Source organism: Vombatus ursinus, unplaced genomic scaffold, assembly GCF_900497805.2.
Source record: "Vombatus ursinus unplaced genomic scaffold, bare-nosed wombat genome assembly UNPS02015255.1, whole genome shotgun sequence".
Taxonomy (NCBI): Eukaryota; Metazoa; Chordata; class Mammalia; order Diprotodontia; family Vombatidae; genus Vombatus; species Vombatus ursinus.
In genome coordinates this window covers 36,011,004-36,033,251 of record NW_020955033.1, presented here as the reverse complement: position 1 = coordinate 36,033,251, position 22,248 = coordinate 36,011,004, and the positions used below count along the sequence as shown (strand labels likewise).

At 38.6% G+C, this 22,248-nt stretch overlaps 1 protein-coding gene across 2 annotated transcripts in view; it reads right to left on the bottom strand.

The window, feature by feature from the left end:
- Window positions 1–22,248, bottom strand: part of LOC114031891 (microtubule cross-linking factor 1-like) — a 170,441-nt gene that overhangs the window by 69,744 nt on the left and 78,449 nt on the right. Inside the window, exons 2-3 of one of the 2 annotated variants that reach the window (XM_027847086.1) lie at window positions 4,712–4,771; window positions 3,454–3,531 (exon numbers count right to left, since the gene is read on the bottom strand). In XM_027847086.1, coding sequence (XP_027702887.1) covers window positions 3,454–3,531; window positions 4,712–4,741 — 108 coding nt within the window. In that variant the 5' untranslated portion in view covers window positions 4,742–4,771. The remainder of the gene's footprint in view (window positions 1–3,453; window positions 3,532–4,711; window positions 4,772–22,248) is intronic. The other variant, XM_027847087.1, reaches the window with a different exon arrangement.

The following is a 22,248-nucleotide window of genomic DNA, read 5'->3' as shown; positions in this document are numbered from 1 at the left end:
TACCCAATAAACTGACTACCCATAGCTGAGAAGACTCAAGGAAAAGAATTCTAGACCAGCACATAAAATTATTCTCCATTCAGAAAGCAGACCATGCTACTAATTTGTGTGTTCTCTCATTGTAGCACTGCAATCATCACCTTTTTCATACACTTTTAGATAACTTCCTCACCTCTTTGAAATGAGTTTTTTTCTTTTTTTTCTGGAGGAGGAAGCAATATCTGGTGCGAAAAATTAAAATATCAGCATCTATCCCCTTCATTCAGAACCAGCAAAACCTGAGTTAGAATTTTGTCTCAGATACTTATTAGCTGGATGAACCTGGGCAAGTCATTTAACCCTTCCCAGCCTTAGTTTCCTTGTCTGCAAAAGATAGGGACTGGTCTTGTGATTTCATTGGTATAGAGAACTCCCAGGTGAAACAACTCCTTCTTACCAATTCAAGGCAGCACCTTCTCTTCAACTTATAGTCTTCAGAGAATTGACAGAGGGCATGGAGATTTGCCCAGGATCACATAGACAGTATATGTCAAAGTCAAGACTTGAACCCAGATCTTAGCTGGCTTCAAGGCCATCTCTCTTACTGCCTCATCTACAAAATGTGGAATAATAAATAATAGCACTTACTTCACAGGGTTGCTGTGAGGACCAAATGAGTCAATATATGTAAAGCACTTTGCAGACCTTAACATAATGTATAAATGTTAGATATTATTATTATTATTACTATGTTCTTCAAGATAGAGGTGAATTATTTGAACTGTAGTAAAGCTCTTTACATACTTATCCAGGCTTAGCATACCAAATGTTAATTTTATTAGGAAAAAAATGAAAGGAGTTTCTGTGACTGAAGATCAAATAATTCCCAGATAGTAACTTATTCAAAGGTAAATTATGTTATCAGTGCTTCTGGGAGAAGTGAAATTTTAAAATAAATCATATAGAATGGCTTAGATGATATCACCATTCAACACCTACCATAAAAGTACAATATTAAGTCATAATCCACTACAGAAAATGCAATGTACTTTTAAAAAACAAAATAGTATCAGAGTTTTCTGAATAGAACAAACAAAAACATGTGTTTATTTTCAGTTTCTCAAAAATAGAACTGTGAGTAAACCAAATACCACAGACCATAACATATATTCCCAAATAAGGACTCTATTTTGCAGATGGAGTCAAGGAGTTGAAGTGAAGAGAAGTAGAGATAGAAGAGCTTTATGTGATTTTATAAATAAGAAAGTTTAGAAGTCAGCTTTATCTGGCAGACAAGGAAAGCATCATGGCTCCACCACTCATGTCCAGTCACTGTCTGACTTTGGGCAAATTACTTAAACGACCCCATACTCCATTTCCCTCACTTTATAAACAAGGACATTCACATTCTCATGTATTTAAATATCACATCTTCTAAGGATTCTTTCCTCATCACTTTAACCTAATGTGATGTGGGAAGTCTGGACAAAGGCAGAAGTCACTAACTAGATATATATAATGGTACGTGTCCACAGTGGCATCACATCTTAGTTGTACCATGCCCTACACACCCTAAAATGGGCTTTAGGAGCCAAGATTAGGGAATATCACAGGGAACACAGTCTGGGATAGGTTTCCTGACCACTTTCATATTTCAAGGATTTGATCTCATTGGAGTAGTTACTCTAGCCATTGATGCAGATAGATATCTATTAACCAGAAGAGTTTGTCACCAGAGAGCCAGCCCTCTGGTAATAAGTCTTTCTCTGAGGTTCATTAAGTTAATCCTCAGACAAAGCATAAGGTCTATTGCTGGGCCCATAATAGAAAGTTTTTTTGGTTTGTTTTTTTAACTTGGTAGGCTCTTCTTGAGCTTATTATACTTTGCTTCTGTAGCCTTTGAGAAATCTGGGCCACCTTCACACCATGCTGTGGCATCAGAGTAGGCCTTTAGTCTTGATGCTTTCAGTCCAATGCTATTACCCCAAGATGGTGCTGAGGAGTAAGTGATGGAGAGGACATACTTAAGAATATGCGGACCCTCCTTCTCTGCTCTGAGATAACTCTAAAAAGCCCCAGGATTGCCTGAAGGCTGTGGATATTGGCCAGAAAGTCCTTAGGAAATCTCAAGCCACCAAGCCAGACTCATCCTAAAAATCAGGGACAAAATGAGTTCTACATTTGTCCCAAAGTTCTGAATCTCTCTGAGAGTTGCAGATCAATTTGAACCTCTCTGAAGGAAACCTGAACCCTTAGGCCAGGGGTTCTTAACATTTTCTATGTCTTGGACTCCCCTGGCAGCTTGGTGAAACCTATATAACCCCTTCTCAAAATTATGTTTTTAAATGTATAAAGTAAAATATATAGAATTACCAATTATCTTGAAATTCATTTATAAAAATAATAAAAACAAAACAAAACAAGTTCACCAACTCCAGGTTTTGAACCCCGGCCTCAGGCCAACTGCAGCACCATTCTGACCTTGGGACCCTTCCTTCACTTGCAAGTTCCCGAAGACTGTTAACCAGATCAATCCTCCTAAACTTACTGAAATGGATTAAATACATATCCTTGAATTTAACTAGAGGAGGTAGGGAGAGAGGCTTTTTGCAAAGGATACCAAGGGACCTCAACTTTCATCTTACTTGATGATTAAATGTCTTCTGTTTTCTTTTCCTTAAACAAGGGTTTTCTAAAAACAATAGGCATGTTAATTCAAGAGAAAGGCATGTCAGTAAGTCTTTTACAAACCCCATGCGGGAGTCCACAAAAAGACCTTAAGCATTCTATGTATCTGAAAGGCATCCCTTGGAGCCAACTTTTTTCTTTTATTGCTAGATTCAGTAAATCTGCCAGGTGTGATGGCAGAAAGGGAGGGCCCATGACTTTCATTATAGTCAATGTGTGAGGAAAAGGGGAAACTAAGGGAGTCTATAGCCAGCCTACTCAGAATGGAGGAGGAGAAGACTGCTGGACAGACATTCATTCAATAGGGGAGAGCAGGCATGAATCAAAATCTCAGTAAGAGGCAGCAGGTGGTCTGGATACCCATCTTATCTTGTAATGGAGAACTTTCCCAAACTCTGCCAGACTCTGGGGGAAGGGCCCTGGTCTCTAGTCATTCCCAGGTGCCCTAAGCTTAAGAATGCCAGGCTCGGGTTTCAAGAGCTCATCAGATATGCTTCAGGAATGCAGTCTGAAGGCTCAAGGCCCAATTGAAGTTTCCACATGGAACTATTCCTTTCACAGGCAGGAAAATGCAGGCATGGCATGGAGGGTGATACACATACAAGACCACCACCGTCACCACCACTACCAATCACCACCTCCACCACACCACCACCACCAACTGAAAAAGGTCTTGCCAAGCAACAACAATATATAAATCGATGTATATATTATTTGGCTTGCAAGTCTGACGTCATGGCACCACCTACCAGCACCCCAAGCAGCACTGATCGCTCACACTCCTACCTTGCGCCGGGGAACCAGCTTCCTTTGTGCTTTGGCTCCTGCCCTGCAGTTCCCAAGACGTTCCATTCCTCCAGTCTGCTAAATAGAAACTCCTTTTCTCAATAATACTGTCAGGCGGAGCATGGCTAAAAACATTCCCCTTCCATTGCTTTGGAGCCCTCCAGAGCAGTGACACATCTTTTCTTTCCCTCCTACATTAGGAGGTGAATGAAAAGCTCGACTCTGTCTAGTTCATAATGGGCTGTAATTACCCTTTAAGGACCAAACTCTTTCCTCACAAAGAAGCACTAAGTAGAAAATGTGTTCCTAGTCCATGAATATTTAAGTCCCAGCAGCAGGACTACAGCTAAATTCTAATTTAACAATTATCCCTGGCTGCACAACCAGGTTTTCTGGGGGCAGAGGGCGTATAAAATTTTTCAAATCTGCCACATTCCTGTTGTTCTGCCAGGCTTTGGGGCTGCTGAAATAACATGCTGGGGATAAGTAGTTTGGAGAAGGAGGAAATCAGAGAAAAGAGGTTCAGGGGGCATCAAAGGTTGGGGGTAGACAATCGACCTCACATGGAATTATGACATCTCTCTAATTACTACTGGTTCTTGAAGCTCTGTGGGTTGATATCTCAGTAACACTTTTGTTCTACCAACCACCCAACAGGAGTGGAAACCCCCTGAGAGGAAAAAGAAAGAAAGGAATTTAGCAAAACAACCAGAAAGATTTGTTTAACTAAGGCCATATCCACATACGGCAGACTGAGATCACGATCATTCTCTTTCCTTAATTTACTGCACTGTTAATCAACAATGTAATTCACAGTGTACCTTCTATGCTAGAATGTGTCCAAGACAGTGATTCACAATTGCCCATAAAGCTATGGGAGATGTTGAGAGATTGTGTGAACTACTTTTGGTGCCAAAATATTTGTTAACCAAAGGAACAATAACTAACGCTTGAACACCAATTTTCAGTCCTTCCAAGGCTTGAGCTACAATTCCATGATGTTTAGTTGCAAAATAGTATTTTTTCTTTCGTGAATAAAATCACTGGTTAATTATAGCCATATAAAAGGAAACAAGAGATGGTCTCTATGGTTTGGAAAGAAAATTTTCCACTTGCAGTGTACCTTGAGTGAGTCTAAAACTTTCAAAAGGACAAATGATACGCTTTGTTTAAATTTTTGATAGTTGACACTTTTAAAGAAGATTTGAAGTGAAAGGATTTCCTCATTCAAATTAGTGAAAATGCAGCATTTACTTACCTGGTTAAATGTTTTCTTTTCTTTGTGCATTTCCCTGCTGCCTCTTCTCTTCACGGTACTCTGAAATAAACATAAGTAACATTGTCTTACTAACAAATAACACGTCAAAGTCCAGGATTGAGGTAGAAATTATATTATTGCTACTAAGCTGACTTAGCGAAAGTATGTGATTCAACAAACATTTATCAAACCTCTACTATGTGCCAGGCATGATTCTAGGTGCTCTGGATACAGGGATAAAAATGAAAATGACCCTGCCCTCAAGAGGCTTACAGTCTACTGTAGGAGGAACACAACACGTACACAGATAAGTAAATACAAAGTAATGCAAAGTAATCTCAAGAGGGAAGGCGCACAAACAGGTAGGGAGATATGGAAAGGCCTCCTATAGGCCATAGCACCTGTGCTATTAGAAATGTTATTTTTTCTTCTTCTCTGAAAATAAGAAAGTGTTTCTTAAAGGCAATAGAACCTGTCCTATGAGAACTTGATAATAGAAAGACTTCAAAATATTCTCATATTGAGAGAATTCCCAAAAGAAAAGAGAAAATTATATACTGCCAACCCTCAATTATCCACATTAATGAAGAGAAACAAGACATGGATAATCAAACTAGCACTACACAGCCCTCCCTCATCTAAATCCTATCCACTTGCAAGTCATGTATCACCTTCCTGATGCCACGGTCCTCTTTGAGAACAAAGGACAAACAATAACAACTGCTAATAATAATAATCATGATAATGAGAAGTGTTAATCTTAAGATGTGTATTGTGATATTTTGGCAGCTGGTTTGCTTTATTGATTAGGTCTTCCTTTAGCTATTACTTAAATTAGCTGATAGGCTCTGAGGCCTGTCATTTTCCCTAAGCAAAAGAACGTACACAAAGGTGACTGAATGTTGACTGGTTCATACCAAACCATATATTTCTGGACAGCAGCTGGTAGAGAGCAATTTAGAAATCCAATTGAATTCAACTAGACAAACATTTATAAGCACCTGCTATGTGCAAGGATCATAAGTCTTGAGCTAGAAAGAAACTCAAAGGCCATGGGGTCCAACCCCTACATTTTACAGATGAGGAAACTGAGGCCCCCCCCAGACTCAAGTGACTTGGTCATGGTCACCCAGGCAGTGTCAGAAGCAGAATTTGAAATCAGTTCCTCTGACTTCAGAACCAGTGCCTTTCCTATTGCAGCCTGTTGCTGGACTCAGCTGGCAAAACTTGTCTTTAATGCTGTTCTCCTGAACTTTGGTCAAGGTTTTCCTACCTCTTTGGTACCTTTCTCCAACTTTGAGGTGGACCCAGTGCCCTATTGATTTTTCCCTTTTCTACTCTTCTTTCATCCCCACTAAAATCTACTATTAGGAAAAGATTGAGAATGAATTTAAGTCAATGTTACTTCTCTCAGAGACATTTCCTCCAAAATCCTCTAATTGTGGCATGAAAGGAATTGTTCTTTCTTACATGATTTCAAACAACACCAGTGCAGGAAATTACAACAAATAGGTCACCCATTCCACATATCCTTAAGGATGATCATAGCTAAATACTTAGGAAAGAAACTTGGGAAATAATAACTCTGGGTAAAGGGACCAAGGAGAACATAGTTACCAGCTTAGGGTGTTAAGAGAACTACCCATAGGGAAGCAGTTTCAGCTTGAATCTAAAAAATTTCAGTGTTGTTTGGAGAGATAGTTGGAAATTGGACCAGAGGATTGAAAAACAGCTCTCACTGGCCTGGTGGGTAGAAGTAGACTTGAAAAAAAAAAAATGAAACAAAGATAGAGTTGAAGAAACCAAACTTCCTGGTGGATCCAGACAAAATGAGTAATGACAACAATGGGGCTATCTGGATTTGGTAATTGTACTACATCCTTATGGCTTTTATTGTTGCTATTCAGTTGTGTCTGACTCTTCATGACTGCATCTGGAGTTTTCTTGGCATAGATACCAGAGTGGTTTGCCTTTTCCTTCTCCAGTTCATTTTACAGATAAGGAACTTGAGGTAAACAGGGTTAAATGACTTGCCTCGGGTCACACAGCTAGTAAGTGTCTGAGGACAGATTTGCACTCAGGAAGATGAGTCTTCCTGACTCCAGGCTTGGTGCTCTATCCATTGCATCACCTAGCAGCCCTATCACTATGGTTTGACTACCCGGATAAAGTCTATACCCCAAGATGTCCAAACTCTAGGATGAAGTAGTTTAATGTTCTTTAAATAAAGAGGACAGATATGGAAGATAAATAAGAGTCTATATTTACACAAAGAAATCTGCTTAATTGGTGACAGCACTCAAAACTTTAGGGTTTAAATCATATATCAGCATCAGAGGGAAGAGGGAGGACTGGAATTCCCTTGGTATTTCTCCATCTAGCACTAGTAAAAGTAACATAGATTTAGCAGAAAGGTCATTGCACTAAGAAATGGGTCACTTAAGTTTTAATCCCTATTCTGCCACTAACAACTATGTGAACCCAGTCAAGTAATTTTATTTCTCTGAGACCCAATTTCCTCATCTGTAAAATGAGGGGATTAGCTCTCTAAAGTCACTCCTAACTGTACATTTCTGTGATTCTATGATTCTGTAAGATCTCAAAGTAATAATATTTTTTAATGAAATAGAAAAATGAATTAGCCGGTGAACGAGATAAAAATCTCTGGGCCTCTGAGATGAAGTTGATTTAGAGGTATGAAAGAAGAATGCTGTGTATGCCATATAATTTGAATAAATGAAAAGAGTTTTGGGGGGTTGGGCCTGGACTTAGGATTTCACTGATATAGGGAACCCCTTCTCTGTACCAATGAAGGTTGAAAATTTCTCTGCAATTTATCACCTTAGAGAATTTCCAGGGCACCGGGAGGGTATGTGAATTGCCAGTATATGTTAGAAGAGCGCCTTGAGCTTAGGTCTGGCTCTCTGGCTCTCTATCCACTACACCACACTTTGTTCTTTTCCAGTACAGTGAGACTAGGGCTCACTAGTTGCTAAACACAGTAAGGCAACATGGCCTTCATTCAATAAGGCATTATAATATGCTTCCTGAAAATCCAGTCATGAAATAGATCAGTAACTGATTAATCAAATTTAGCTCTATTCTGACATTGCATATACCTGCAGATACTTGGAACTAAAACTAAATAACTAAAAGCAACCTCATAGTCCTCATAAATCCAACTCAGTTCCTATGTTCTTAAAAACAAAGTACACCCTACCAATTCTTCAACTATTACAATCAGCTAGTGTCTAATAGTTGAGTGAGATCAGGTAGGGGTGTGCTGGCACCAGCTTGATTGAAGCAGGTTGTTAAATTTTCAGTGTGAGCATGGGAGATTGGCAAATGCAACAATTCGGGTTTGATTTATTGTTTTGTTGACTGTCTAGACTTTAGAAAGTGATGAAGAAAGTGTTAGTAATCTAGATTAAACTTAAAACTTATTATTATTAAAAAAACTTATCAGATGGCATAGTGGATACAGTGCCAGCCCTGGAGTCTGGAGGGCCTGAGTTCAAATCTGACCTCAGAAACTTTTGAGCTATGTGACCCTGAGCCTTAACTTAATTGTCACTTAACCCTGATTGTCTTTTCTCTTCCCCCACCCCACAAAAAAAGTGTTATCAGGTGTACATTTTTTTTCATAGGTAGTTAAACCACTGCTCTCAACTCATATAATTCCCTCACAATAGGACACTTTTTACTGCTGAATTTAAGGGAAGGCTCTGACTCTGTGCAAATCTACTTCTGAACATGAGTCAGAAAAATGTTGGGACTCCATATTTGATGAAAAAAAGTAAATCTTCACAAATCTATTTATTAGCCTCAAAATTAGATGAGAAGCAGGGGGTATTAACTGCTCTCAAACCTAAGGCTCAAGGTACGTAGCTGTGTTGACGCTCAGGAATATTAATAGGCCAGTCAACTTTTATTTTCACTCCTTTTGGCCAAATATGAAAATAGAGGGGTCAGGGTTTGGGAGAGGGCTCCCATGAATTATGTATTATTCCTGGCTGGGATGAAAGAGTAACATTTTGCAGACCCCTAAATGACAACCTATACTCATCTAAGATGTCCTTCCCTAAACTCTGGGGATATAGGATAGAGGTATTGGATAATCGGGTTATGATTGCCAGGTGCCCTGCAGGTCTCCAGGTCTCTTGGCATGTGGCTGAATGACCAAATGCCAGGAAGTTCCGGTGTCCCCCGTGGGACAGCGGATTGTTATTGTACCACAAGCTTAGGTTAAAAGCAGGTGCATCTTTAGCTCATCTACTAAGAACTGCTTGAAATAGTTGAGCGGAACATTCTGTGTTTCTGCTGCCTGGTACTTCTGGGTATGAGCTAGCCTGGGTGACTCTTATTCATGTCAATGCTACTTATTCCCTTGAGTGAATTGGGAAGTCATGGTGAAATTAAGGCCCTCAAGGAAGTATTATTCTTATAATACATTGAGTGAATTGAACCACAGGATGGGTGGAACTTCTTGCTAATTAAATATACCCTAGTTACTTTAAGTCAACCACTGGTCAAAGACTCTGGATTCCTATGAAGGGGGAAAACCCCTAACAAAATACTTAGTTAATTACTTCTTAAAACGTTACGATCTTAAATCATAAATAGCTTCCAGTATTTCTCAAGTCATTGAAAAAAACATTTTTCTATTAAGGACAAACTAAGATAAGGAAAAAATGCAATTTTTCTTGGACTAGTATGGTTGCCTCCTGACTGGTGTCACTAGTAAGGCAGTGCTCTCTCCCTCCTCAGATAACCCTATATTTACATATCTTTAGAAATTTCTCCTCAATATAGTAATTCAGATTTAGTGTTGAAAGGACTGTTTTAAACGATTTAGTTCAAATTCCTCAATTTACGTAGAAAGTGAGAAAATTCAGAAAGGTCAGATAACTTGCCCAAGGTCACACAAATAAAAGAAGTCCTTGCAATCAGAGACTTTTTCTCCTTCTGTCTTCATATCGCTACTCCCTTGCACAAAGCCTATGCTTAATAAATGCTTGTTGAATTCAACTTTACATCCATACAAGGCCTCTTCAGAAAACGGAATATAATTAAATAAAACAGGTAACTAGGTGACTGCTAAAACCTTCTTGCGTCTTCATAGTATTTGCTACCTGTCTCCATAGCAAGCTAGTATGCTGCTCCCAAAAACTGTCACAAAAACTGACAAGCTATTGAAAGATCATCTAAGGTGACTCACTTAAAATTCAGGCTTAAAATAAAAGGCAAATAGCCACAGTTTTGGAAATTTTAAATCATAAGTAAATGTGTGGGGGGAACAGGGCTTTGATAGAGGTGGATAATTTTAAAGTTTTTATAGATGTTCTCTCCCAAGAAAGTCCTCTTTCCCTAGCCTACTTATAGAACCTAATCACAAACCCTGATTTGAAAAATTAAGATACACATCTCCCTTATTTATATTATCCCAGGAGTTCTTAACCTTGGTGTGCCATGGACCTTTTGGGCAGTCTGGTGAAGCCCTCTTAGAATGTTTTTGAGTGCATAAAAGAAAATGCCTAAATTTATAAAAGGAACAAAGGTTAATAAAAATTAAAAGGTAATTTTTTTTTTCTATCTAATCCCAGTTCACTGACTTTCTGAAATACATTCCTAGATACATTGGGAGTCCATGGATCCCAGGTTAAGAACATCGGCTCTAACTAAAATTCTCATTAGAATTTCATTGAATTTAGAAGATGATTCCCATATTAGTTTCACCTTTATATTCAATCTCTCCTATTGTTAAAATACTCTTTTCCCTTTTTCCTTCTTCATAGGTCCCTATACTCATTTTAAAACCCCTCCGGGGAAACACAGTGAGTTTATTCCTCCAGATTAGTACATTTTGCAGCAACAAAGTGTGGTGTTTGCAGGTCCATTGCCAGAGTATATTATGCCTATGTAAAATCTTCCTTTTCTCCCCATGCCTCTAAATCTAAGTCTATAGGCATCCCTTTGGAGCTATATCCTAGAGGACCTTGTTGGAAGGACAACAGGACATTTGTGAGAATCAAATAAGAGGTGTGTAAAATACTTTGTAAACCTTAAAGTCTTATGGAAATGTTAACTATAAACCTTCTGAAGCTACCTACTGTGAATTTATTGGTAGTTCAACTTCCAAACCATCCCTCAAAGAATTAGGCTGATCGTTACTTGGTAAAACTCTCATTTTTCCTTTCTTCAGTCTTTTAAACCAAAATCTGTTGTTGGGTGTTGTTTCTTCATTCCTCTTAAAATAATAACAAAAGGGTAGTCACAGAAATTGTATAATGTGAGAACAGCTGTCATAGCGAATGAACCATTAAAATACCTCTGATCACTCTTACTAGGGTCATGAAAATATAAGGTGCAAGCAAAGTAAGTATTTCTAACTGAGAGCAAGTTTCCCTAAATGATCTTACTCACAGACGACATTGTACTAATTTTATTGAGCACTGATATAAAGGCTGATACTATAAACAAAATAGGAGAGCAAGGAATAGTCTACTTGTCAAATTTATGGAGAAGGGAAGAATTTATGATCAAAGGAGATAGAGAACATTGTGAAAAAAATAGATAATTTTGATTACATTAAATTGAAAAGTTTTTACATAAACAAAGTCAATGAAACCAAGATTAAAAGGGGAGCAGAAAGCTGGGGAACAATTTTTACAACCAGTGTCTCTGATAAAGGCCTCATTTCCAAAATATGTAGAGAAATGAGTCAATTTATAAGAATAAAAGTTGTTCCCCAATTGATAAATGGTCAAAGGATATGAACAGGCAGTTTTCAGATGAAGAAATTAAAGCTATCTGTAGTCATATGAAAAAGTGGTCTAAATCACTTTTGATTAGAGAAGTGCAAATTAAAACAACTCTGAGGTACCATATCAAACCTATCAGATTGGCTAACATGACAAAACAGGAAAATGATAAATGTTAGAGAAGATGTGGGGAAATTGGAACCCTAATGCATTGTTGGTGGAGTTGTGAACTGATCCAACCATTCTGGAGAGCAATTTGGAACTATGCTCAAAGGGCTATAAAACTGTACATATGTTTTGACCCAGCAATACCACTTCTAGGTCTGTATCCCAAAGAGATCATAAAAATGGGAAAAGGACCTACATGAACAAAAATAATTATAGCAGCTCTTTTTGTGATGGCCAGGAATTGGAAATTGAGGGGATGCCCATCAATTAGGGAATGGCTGAACAAGTTATCATATATGAATGTAACAGAATACTATTGTGCAATAAGAAATGATGAGCAGGTGGACTTCAGAAAAACCTGGAAAGATTTGCATGTTATCTCTTTTATGCAATAGAGATGTGTAGTTTCAGGTAAACTCTACTATGTATATGAAAATGTCCATTTTATTTGATGTCTAGGTTAAGAATAAAAATAAAAATTTTAAAAGATCCTTGATGACCATAAGTAGACCACAACACATTGTCACTGATAATTTGTGCAAGAGAATTGGCATAGATTACATTACTGAGAGTGGAGGTGACTGAAAAAAGTAGGGATGTAATATATTGGAGATGCCACTTCCTAGCCTACATTTTCACAAAAGATCATATCAGAGGCAGATAATAAAAATGGCATGAAAGAGATAACAGATGGTCAGCCTGAGTGATACACTGCCATCTCTGAGATACTAAAAGGAGAGCAGGACTTCTGGTGTATCTGAATGGAAGATTTATGAGCAGATATATACAGGGGTCACATAGGATAAGGAGCTGTGGTGGTGCTGGGATCTGTATCATGTGAGGGCATAGTCACAAAGATGAAGTAACTTATACATCAAAGTACCCAGAATGGGAGCTATGCTTTTCACTCACAAAGCACTTCACACCCACCAAATGATGTAATTGAAGTGAAAACCCTCTGGAGTGGTAATAAGGAGAAGACCCAGCTGCATAATGCAAGGTTTCATAACAACAGCAATCCTCTTTTCAGAGGAAATTAATGTAGTCCATTTTTTTGCCAGTCCATTCACCAAACATTAATTTAAAAATACTTGGAAACAGAATCCTTTTAAAGGGGACTTTAAAAACACAAGCTTGCTATTCCTTCGGCTAAGAGAAAAAGCTTCGGGTCATGTCTGAAGTCTCTTATGATGCTATAAAGAATAATCCCGTAATGCAAAAAAAAAATCCTGCCTTGTTTTTATCAAGTTCCTTATTTTATAATAACCTATCTGAAGTTTGGGAATCACGGCTTTTCACTTGTAGTGTCTTTCAGAGAGAGAGAGAGAGAGAGAGCAGGAAATTGAGGTAGAGGACTATCTCCTAGGCAGGATTAGCTTGGTGGCAGTGATGATTATGAGATTACATTTTCACAGAAAGGACAAGAGGGACATGATTTGTATTTGGGAACTGCTCATGGAACTGTGAACTTCTAATCTGCTTCTGGTTAGCCACTGGTCTTACTTTCCTAACAGGCCAGTCTAATAACAGCCTGTCTGCCTCACCTGATCTATATCTGCATCTCTCCCCCATCTGATCCCTTTTTATCTGGAGCTCATAAGCTTGGTTGCATTAATCATCTCACCCCTGCAACTTGCGCCTGAAATATCAAACGTGTAGCTGTCTAGCATTCCAAATAAAAGCTCTCTGTTTCCCTTGAGGAAACTATACACAAAGCTCATCTCTAAGCACAGAATCTATTTCAGAGACTTGCCATTGTCTCAATCTATGACACAGACTCAGGAATGAGGTTTTGATGAAGGAGAAAAGGGGGATGCTCCCCCTCCCCCCTTACTCCCTCTCCCACCAAAAACCCACTAATTCTTCAAAGCAGGTACTTTCCTCTCTAGTCACCATCACTATTCACCACTACAGAGGTTGCTCTCTGTGGTCGGAATCCATGGCCCTGGGCTTTGTGGATGATTCAGTCAAACGGGACTGTAAACATTCTGCCAGGAAGAAAAGCCAGATGTTTGCTACCTGCTTTTACAGTATAAGACCTCCTTAGTGGCAAGAATGCAAATCTGACTTCTGAAATGTCGACCCCAGTAATCAGTTCTAAGGAAGGATTTCATCTGAGATAAAAGATTGAGAGTGGGTAGGGAGCTTAGAGAGCCTCTGGATCAGGAGTTCTTAACCTTTTGTGTGCTGATAAATGTTTAACTACTGGATCTCCAATATGTTGGATGCATTAAACAATAAACCAAGCCCTGATTCATAGCACTTGCCAATTTCCAAAGTGTGAATGCTCACATTAATAATCAGTAGGAGACGGCTCCAGCATGCCCCTTATATGGCCCCCTTGGCCTGTCTGGTGAAGCCTATAGACTCCTCAGAATAATGTTTTTAAATGCATTAAATAAAATACATAGGATCACACAGGAAACCAATTATATTGAAATACAATTCTCAAAAAAAACCAGTCTCATAGTTAAGTACCAGATTAAGAACCTCTGACCAGCCCAACCTTTTCATTTTACGAATGAGGAAATGGTCCTAGAGAACTTATGAGGTATACCCAAGAGCACACAGGTAGTGACAGTGTTCTCTAATCACACTGCCTTGAGTCATGGTAAAACAGGGGGCAGAAGAGCTATACTCCAGCACCAGGATCCAGGGGACCAAAGTAGGGTCTTTGGACTTAGGTCTGGCACATGCCAACAGTGAAGGGATGGTACAGGAAAGCATGACCCTGATTCTGAAATATAATGCCTGGTACTACCTCCCCCTCATATATCCATCCATTTGGCCAGGCTCTCCCCAAGGCTCATGATTGCTGCTAGACAGTGAAATTCCACTGAGGGCTGACTACAGGCCACTGTTTCATCTGATTACAGCCAAAAACAGTTTTTATTATCTGTTAAGTTATGCTCCTTTTTGAAAACATAGGCTGGGAAGCTTCCAGCACCAGAATTATAAATATTTATGAATGGCAACTCGATGTTTATGAGCTTGAAAATCCCAGACAGTATAAAGGAAAAAAAATCTTTTCTTCGCTCACAGACCAGGTTTGTTTCCATTTTATGGCCTTTAACAGCTAAAGCAAAGCAGCAGGAATTTGAGATGCTCTCTGGTGGCTGCGTCACCCCCCTCCTCCTCCCACGCAGGCCAGGCTGACTGCAGGTTGACGCACACAGAGATGTGCGCCATCAGAACCTGCGTGATGCTTTCAGCCTTCCACCCGCATCTCTGCAGTGTGAATTCCCCCCAGAGTACCTGTTCCCCTCCACCCTCAGAACTCCAACAGCTTGTGCCTGGCTGCTAACTCTGATTCATGAATCACATTCAGAGGGGCTTGAGGGGAAATGTGTCTCAAAAACTTGGTGATCACATCCCTGCTTTCCTTAATCACTTAAAATGCAACAGGCAGATAATTTATTTAGGAATCTGGCCTTCTGGCACATATAACATCTGCTCCATTCTTTTACGGCTTCACCAGTCTAAGTCTTTGCTGATCATCTGGCTCACCCCCCAGCCATCCAAAACCATCCAGATTTTTCATTTGAAAACACAGCTTAAAAGGATCTCAATTCCTAGTGGAATTGTATCTGCAGCTGTGAGAATTTGGGTCATCTGGTGAGTTTAGGTGAGAGAGATGAATCTGTATCCAAGTTCCCCTCTGATAGAGCTGTGGCCTCCTGGCCCAGATATATGTCTGTTTGTGTGGCATACATCTGTCTCCACCAGTGACTTTAAAGATGAGAGAAGGGTTCTAGCAGCTGAGGGAGAAAACTGAGGAGTGTTTGGGCAATCCTGGGCAATCTAGCATATTTTCCAGAGAATTGAGGGGCTGCCACCTAAAACTTTTCTTTGCCCTATGTTTATTTCAACATGCCAGGCACCCTTAGTTGGTGTATTTCCTCATTTGATGTTCACATTTATCTGTGACAAAGCTCAAGGCTGATAACTGAGCAGCTAGGCTGCATAATGGTTAGAGCACTAGACCTGGAGTCAGGAAGACCTGAGTTCAAATCCTGCTTCAGATATATCTACTAGGTGCATGACCCTGGATAAGTCACTTCACTACTCTCAACTTTTGTTTTCTTATCTTTCAAATGAGGATAACATTAGTAGTTATGAGAATCAAATAACATAAACAATAAACATGTATTTATTACTATAACATATGTGTATATAATACAAAATGCTTTACAAACCTTAAAGTACTATATAATTGCTGTTGTTATCTACTTATTTTTTAGTTATGTCCAATTCTTTTTGACCCTATTTGGGATTTTCTTGGCAAAGATGCTGGAGTATATTTTCTCCAACTCATTTTACAGATGAGGAACCAAGGCAAACAGAGTTAAATGACTTGCTGAGGGTCACACAGCTATAAACGTCTGAAGCTGGATTTGAACTCAGGAAGATGAGTCTTCCTGACTTCAGGCCCAGCACTATCCACTGGACCGCTGCTAACTCTTGTTTGTATTATCTCCTCCAATAGACTGTGAGCTCTTTGAGAGCAAGGAAGGTGTTTTTTTTTCTCCTTTTTTTGGCCTTCCTTTCTATCCCCAGAACCTGGCACATAGTATGTGCTTAATAAATGTTTGTTGACTGGCTGACTATACCACCTCTCTAGGGACTGGACTTCAAACCAGGTCTTTCTGGGCTGGAGAGTAGAGTACCAAACTCCTCCAGTGCCCTTGTTTATAGGGCCTCACAGAATTCTGCGGAGTCCAACCAGAGACTTCTCTGGAAATTTTTGGTGGAATCATGGCTGCGTTGACAGTTTATTTTATCTCTAGAGAGGATTTCCCCAATCTCATGAGATATCAACCTACTAGTTCTACTTTATACACTACATCTCTAGTCTATGTCATCTCAGTGTCTAGAGAGGCAGATTACTTCTATTACACATCCATATACTACTTTTTGAGGGCCATTTTTCTCTAACGTGTTTCTTCCCTTTCTCATCTGACCTAAAATAAACCAAGAGATAGCTCCTAAATCAATATGGAACTTGCATTATTTTTATACGGCCTCCATAATATGAGTTTAGGAACTCTTCTTTGTATTACCAGTGCAAAATATGAGTGAAGAGCTGAATCATGCTTGTGAGATGAAGCATCCTATTCCAGATTTGACCCAACATTTCTTTCAATTCTCCTCTGATTGAGCAAGTATCCCCTTCTGTTATGTAGTGCAATGTTGTATCATGGTTTAATGCCCTGTTTGACTGGGCTCTCCTACAGAGACTGTTGCTGTATCTTTAAGAGCTAAATGAAGTGCTTTGGGAAAGGTAGCTTGACTAGTAATGTCATAATGGAAAAAAAGCAATCTCTACCCTGGTCCAAAGAATCATAACTCTTTTTTTTCCCGACCATTTTTTTCCTTTTCAAAGATGGCATCCTTTAATATCTCTACCCTGCACAAAAAAGAGCTAACATTTTACTTGTCAGACTTTTCCTTCCTCCCCTGGAAGAAACACAATGTTTAAAGTAAGGTCTTTTTTGTTCTGCCTGAAAAATACATGCACTCAGAACCTAAACTTTTCCATGGACTGTGATTTCTTATTATCCCTTTCCTTCTGGAGGTTGATTTGTTTTGTTTTTCTTTTCCTGAACGCATCCGATTTATTTGAATTCAGTTGACATAACCCCAATTCAGAGCACAAAACACCTCAGTTCTGTGCTGCAATTGTACTACTACTACTTACACGTTAACCCAAAGTAGGAGAAATCTCAATTTATTCAGCACAAGAAAAGCTCCAAAACACAGAGGCTGTAACTAGCACTCTTCCTGCTCACCCGGGATGAAAAAGGCATTATAACGAGACAGACCAATGCCAGGAAAAGAAGCAATGTCACAATTTGGAGGACTGGTAAAAATAACTGCAGAACTAAATTACAATTGGTGGTTTCCCTCATTATTTTACCTCAATAGTGAATAGGAAAACCCTATTCCAATACCTCAGGATGGCATGGAGGTTTACCTGACTTCTTGAAGGCTATGACATCTGAGCTTGAACTCAAACAAATTCCACCAAAGATGGAAAGGATTTGAATATGAGCTTAGAGACACTGTGTTTCTGTCACTCAAGGATCAACCTAGCTAATTCTCATCATCAGGAATTTGGCATCATGTGATTTTTTTTCAGTTACAGGAACTCATAAAGACTGTCTACTAAATTTCCACATTGATGAAACCATAGGTGCTTGAAATGAAGGGAAAGACAGTCTCCTTTAGAAATTACAAATTTTTTTCATTTTTAAAAATGTCTGTTGTTTCAAAAAAAAAATCAATCCCACTTTCCCCCATTGAAGAAAAATCTTTAAAATAAAGCCTTCAATGCATAGCTGTATTATTTGGCAAAAGAAATTCACACATTGGCAATGTGCTGAAAATACAAGATTTTTTAAAAATGATCTTGAAGATGAGTAAAGAAGCTAAGATAAAACTGTATAGAAAAGTGAGGAAAAGGAAGAATTGGAAATGAAAAGGAAAGGAAGGTTTTTGATAAATATAGAATCATGTTTATAATAATTTTAAATGTTTTATTGATGTTCTTTTTTGATTTCATTGTCACTTTCCACTGATTCCCTACCCCCCACTATACATACCTCTCAATAGATTCCTCCCTTGTATCAACAAGAAAAATAAATCAGCACATTGGTCATATCTGAAACAATAGGTATAATGTAGCTTTCTAGTCTACTGCTTATTTTCATATATTTATCAGTACTTTGCATCTCCTCCATCAGAATATAAGTTCCTCCAGAGTGGAGAATGTCTCATTAATTGTATTTGTATCTCTGCCACCTAGCTATGCCAGGCACAAAGAAAGTGCTTGATAAATGCTTGTTGATTGATTGGAAGCATGCTTCTCAATCAGTCTACTGAAGTCATGATTGGTCACTGAATTAATTAGAGGTTCTATAATGGATAAATCATTCTTTTGATCCTCCTTCCTTTATTTTTCATCAATCCTTGCAAGCCTTCCCAGCTTTCTCTCAATTCTTCATATTTATCTGACAATTCCAAAGGGAAGCCAAGGACGACTATGTTGTATTAAATTAAGCTTACTAGAGTGACATCAGTTTAAACAGAGAATTGATAAGAAAAGCAAGTATGGAAAGTCATATATTTCCATAAAAGTTCTAAGTGGTAAATGAGACTATCAATTCTATTATGTGTTATTATTGAATCAGGTCTTCACATGCTAAGATGTATCCTTCATTCCAGCTCTTATCTGTCCTACCAGCCTCCTTCCCATTGATGTCATCTCATTTTTGTACACTTTTCTTTTTTCATCTCGTCTCTACCACCCTAGCCATTTCAGGGTTCACTGTTGAGCTTGCATTTTTCTCAAGCACAGGAGGAGGGGAATATGGACAGGAATTGGAGCAATACTCTACTTTAAAAAGATCTACCAATCTCTGAACTTTTGATTCTATCTTCTTTCTCTTCGGTGAACTACTCACTAATATACCTTGATTCCAGCTCTGTTTTTTGATCCCATGTCCTTCTTTCACTTAGGGCCAATGTCAGAAGTTTTATATAAAACTGTAATTTCTGCAGAGAATTTCTTTCTACACTTCACAGGTTATATCCTCAAATTTAACAATGTAGGCCTTAAACCTTCTCCCAGCAAGCATAAAAGAAGAATGCACAGATATGCATGAGCATGCACACACATGTTCAAGGGCAGTTTTCCTTACTATAAGCATCCCTTCCTAAATCTGAACTAGGTTTCCCTAGATATCTCTGCCTCCTTTTTCTGTGTATTCTTTAAAACCTTGTCTCTGTTCTGCTTCTCTAATGGCAAGGGTTCTCTATGAGTTTTCTCACTAATTCTCCACCCAATCTTTTGGCTTCTATCTGTTGAACTTTTCAGTCACAGTGTGGAATGCCAATCTCTTTCCTGTCACCAAGGTAAGGGTGTTCTTAAGAGAACCTTGTTCTCTGATTCCTGGTTCTCTATCACTCTCCATATTTTTTCTTTACAACATCTTTCCTATTAGTTCTCTTCTCTGCATTTTCACAACCAAGACAAGGCCTTGGCCATTTAGTTAAACAGTAAAGTCCTTTCCAGATCTACCAATCTCTGAACCTTTGATTCTATCTTCTTTCTCTTCGGTGAACTACTCACTAATATACCTTGATTCCAGCTCTGTTTCTATTCTAATCTTTACCAACTTCTTGAACAAACCAACTACGGAACATGTTCATGATTTAAGTTTTTATGATGATCCCTTCCTCTGACACTTGCCATTTTGACAGCTTTCTAGCCATTTTACATTTGGCTTTTCATCAGTTGTGCTCCCCTCCGGGTTGGCTACTTTAAACTGTAAGCTTTAACAAACAGAGATATATGTATATGTACTGGCACATTATTGGTACAGAACCATGTTGAAAAACTGCTATCTGGTGATGTAACATAAGAAAACAAGATATATGTTCCTTGAATCTCTCAGAAGACAATATTTACCTTACAGGAAAAAAATGTGCTTGTGAGAAAGGCAGTACTTCTAAGAAGTATATTTTTAGACAAACACCAAGTAAGGCAACCAGGACTATGGTTTTATTGCCATTTTTGTTTTGCAGTACTATGGGAGAATGGCATATTGAATATTCTGGAGATACTCTCTTGTGCTGTAGCATGTAGGAAAGACTGGAGAGAAGGATAATAGCACATTATCAGTTTTTGTGTCCTATACCGTATTTGTAATTTCCTCCTTTTTTGGCCAGGAAGCCAATTCTAGCTAGGTCTTATTTATTGAGATATTTAATCTGTAAAATACACATTTAGACTCACATTGATTACAAGTGCTTTGAAGACAGCTTTTAAATAGTGACCAATAATACTCCATGAGATTTTTTTTCCTCTGAAGATTTTCCATATAATTTTTTAAACTGTGACATGTTTTCAGTTTTTAAAAGCTGTCTGAAGACTTGTATTTTTTGTACCTCCCAATTAAGTTTCTACTCCTAATCTTTCTCAGATTGCTAGGATTGCAAATGACTAAAGCATACATAGGAGATTTTCTTACAATATTTTTTTGGTGATTTAGTATGGGGAAAATACATGTCTCATTTTTCAACAGGTCAAAGAATTTTACATAATTTTAATAATTAGGAAATGTAGTTATATTCTATAGAATTATAGGACCTTGGTTGAAAAAGAATATTGACTTATAAGGTTTAGAGTTGGATAGCATCTTTGAGAAAAAAACAAACCCATTTTCTAAGTTTGCTTGAGGGTTCATCTGAGAGGCAGTATGACAGAAAAGAGTGAGAAAGCCCTGGGTTCAAGTTCTGCTTCATTGACATAGAAGCTGTGTGACCGTGGGAAAGTCATTTCCCCCCTCTAAAATGAGAAGTTACAGATGGGTTACTGATCTGCATAAGTGGAGTGAATTTCCAGTCCAGGAGTCCCTGATATCAATAAAATCACAGGAAAAAACCCAAAACAGAAGGTCATATAGTCCAACCTTCTTCTATTCAAAGCAGAAAGCAATAATAACAGCCTCTGGTTTGGCTTTATTTTTGCTTTGTTCAATCAATCAATGAACAAACGTTCCTAAAATGTTGACCGTATGGCAGACGCTGTACTAGGTATACACACACACACACACACACACACACACACACACACACACACACACGCACACACCCTTAAGGTTTGGTACTATGCCAAAGTTTAAGTGAGGGAAGAACTCAGAGCCTTAATAATACATTTTAGTTCTAGCTAAACCTTGAGCCCTCCAGGGACTGATCACAGTCTTGTTTTCTATGTTGGCTGACAAGGAAAAATAGCAACATTTGCCTCCTAATGTGTTGGCTTTGTGCTGGAGATAAAGGAGGAGACAAGCATTTTTAAGTCCCTACTATGTTCCAGGCTCTGTGCTAAGCACTTTACAAAATTATCTCATTTGATCTCATTTGCTAAAGGAGCCAAAACTGATTGCTAATGATTTACCATTTATTTGATAATGTGATGACACACACCACCAAAGAATTTTTTTTAAAGTATCTCAGATGAATCAACAAGGAAACAGGTAACTTGAGCTTCAAGTTTAATGACCAAGAGTTAAAAGAAACACACAGCCAAGATACCAATCATCTCCACAGTCATAGTTCTTTTTGGTGTTTCTCCTTGGCATCCTGGTGACATTAGGCAGGATGATGCACCACTTCTCAAAAGGATGAACCACACTGTCCCAGAGCATATTACCAGAATGTATGCTATTCCAAGAAAGACCGTGACATAATGGATAGAAAGCTGGCCTTGGAGACAGAAAGACCTGAGTTCAAGACTCTGACACATATTGGTGTTACATAAACAAGTCACCTAACCTGTAACTGTGCCAAGTGACTCTCCAAGATTATAAATTGCAAATTAGTGGCTAACATGCACTGATAAACAGAATTTCCTCACTGGTAGTTTGCCACAGTAATGAAATAATTGTCCTGGACACCATGCCTTTTTCCTATTCACTCCTTCCAAAATACTAAGTAAAAAGGATACTGCAAAGACTTGTCAAGGAGTTCTCTGAACTGCAATGGGATTATCCAAAGACTGGATCAGATCTCCAAGCCTTATTTATTATACAATATCCCTTGGGA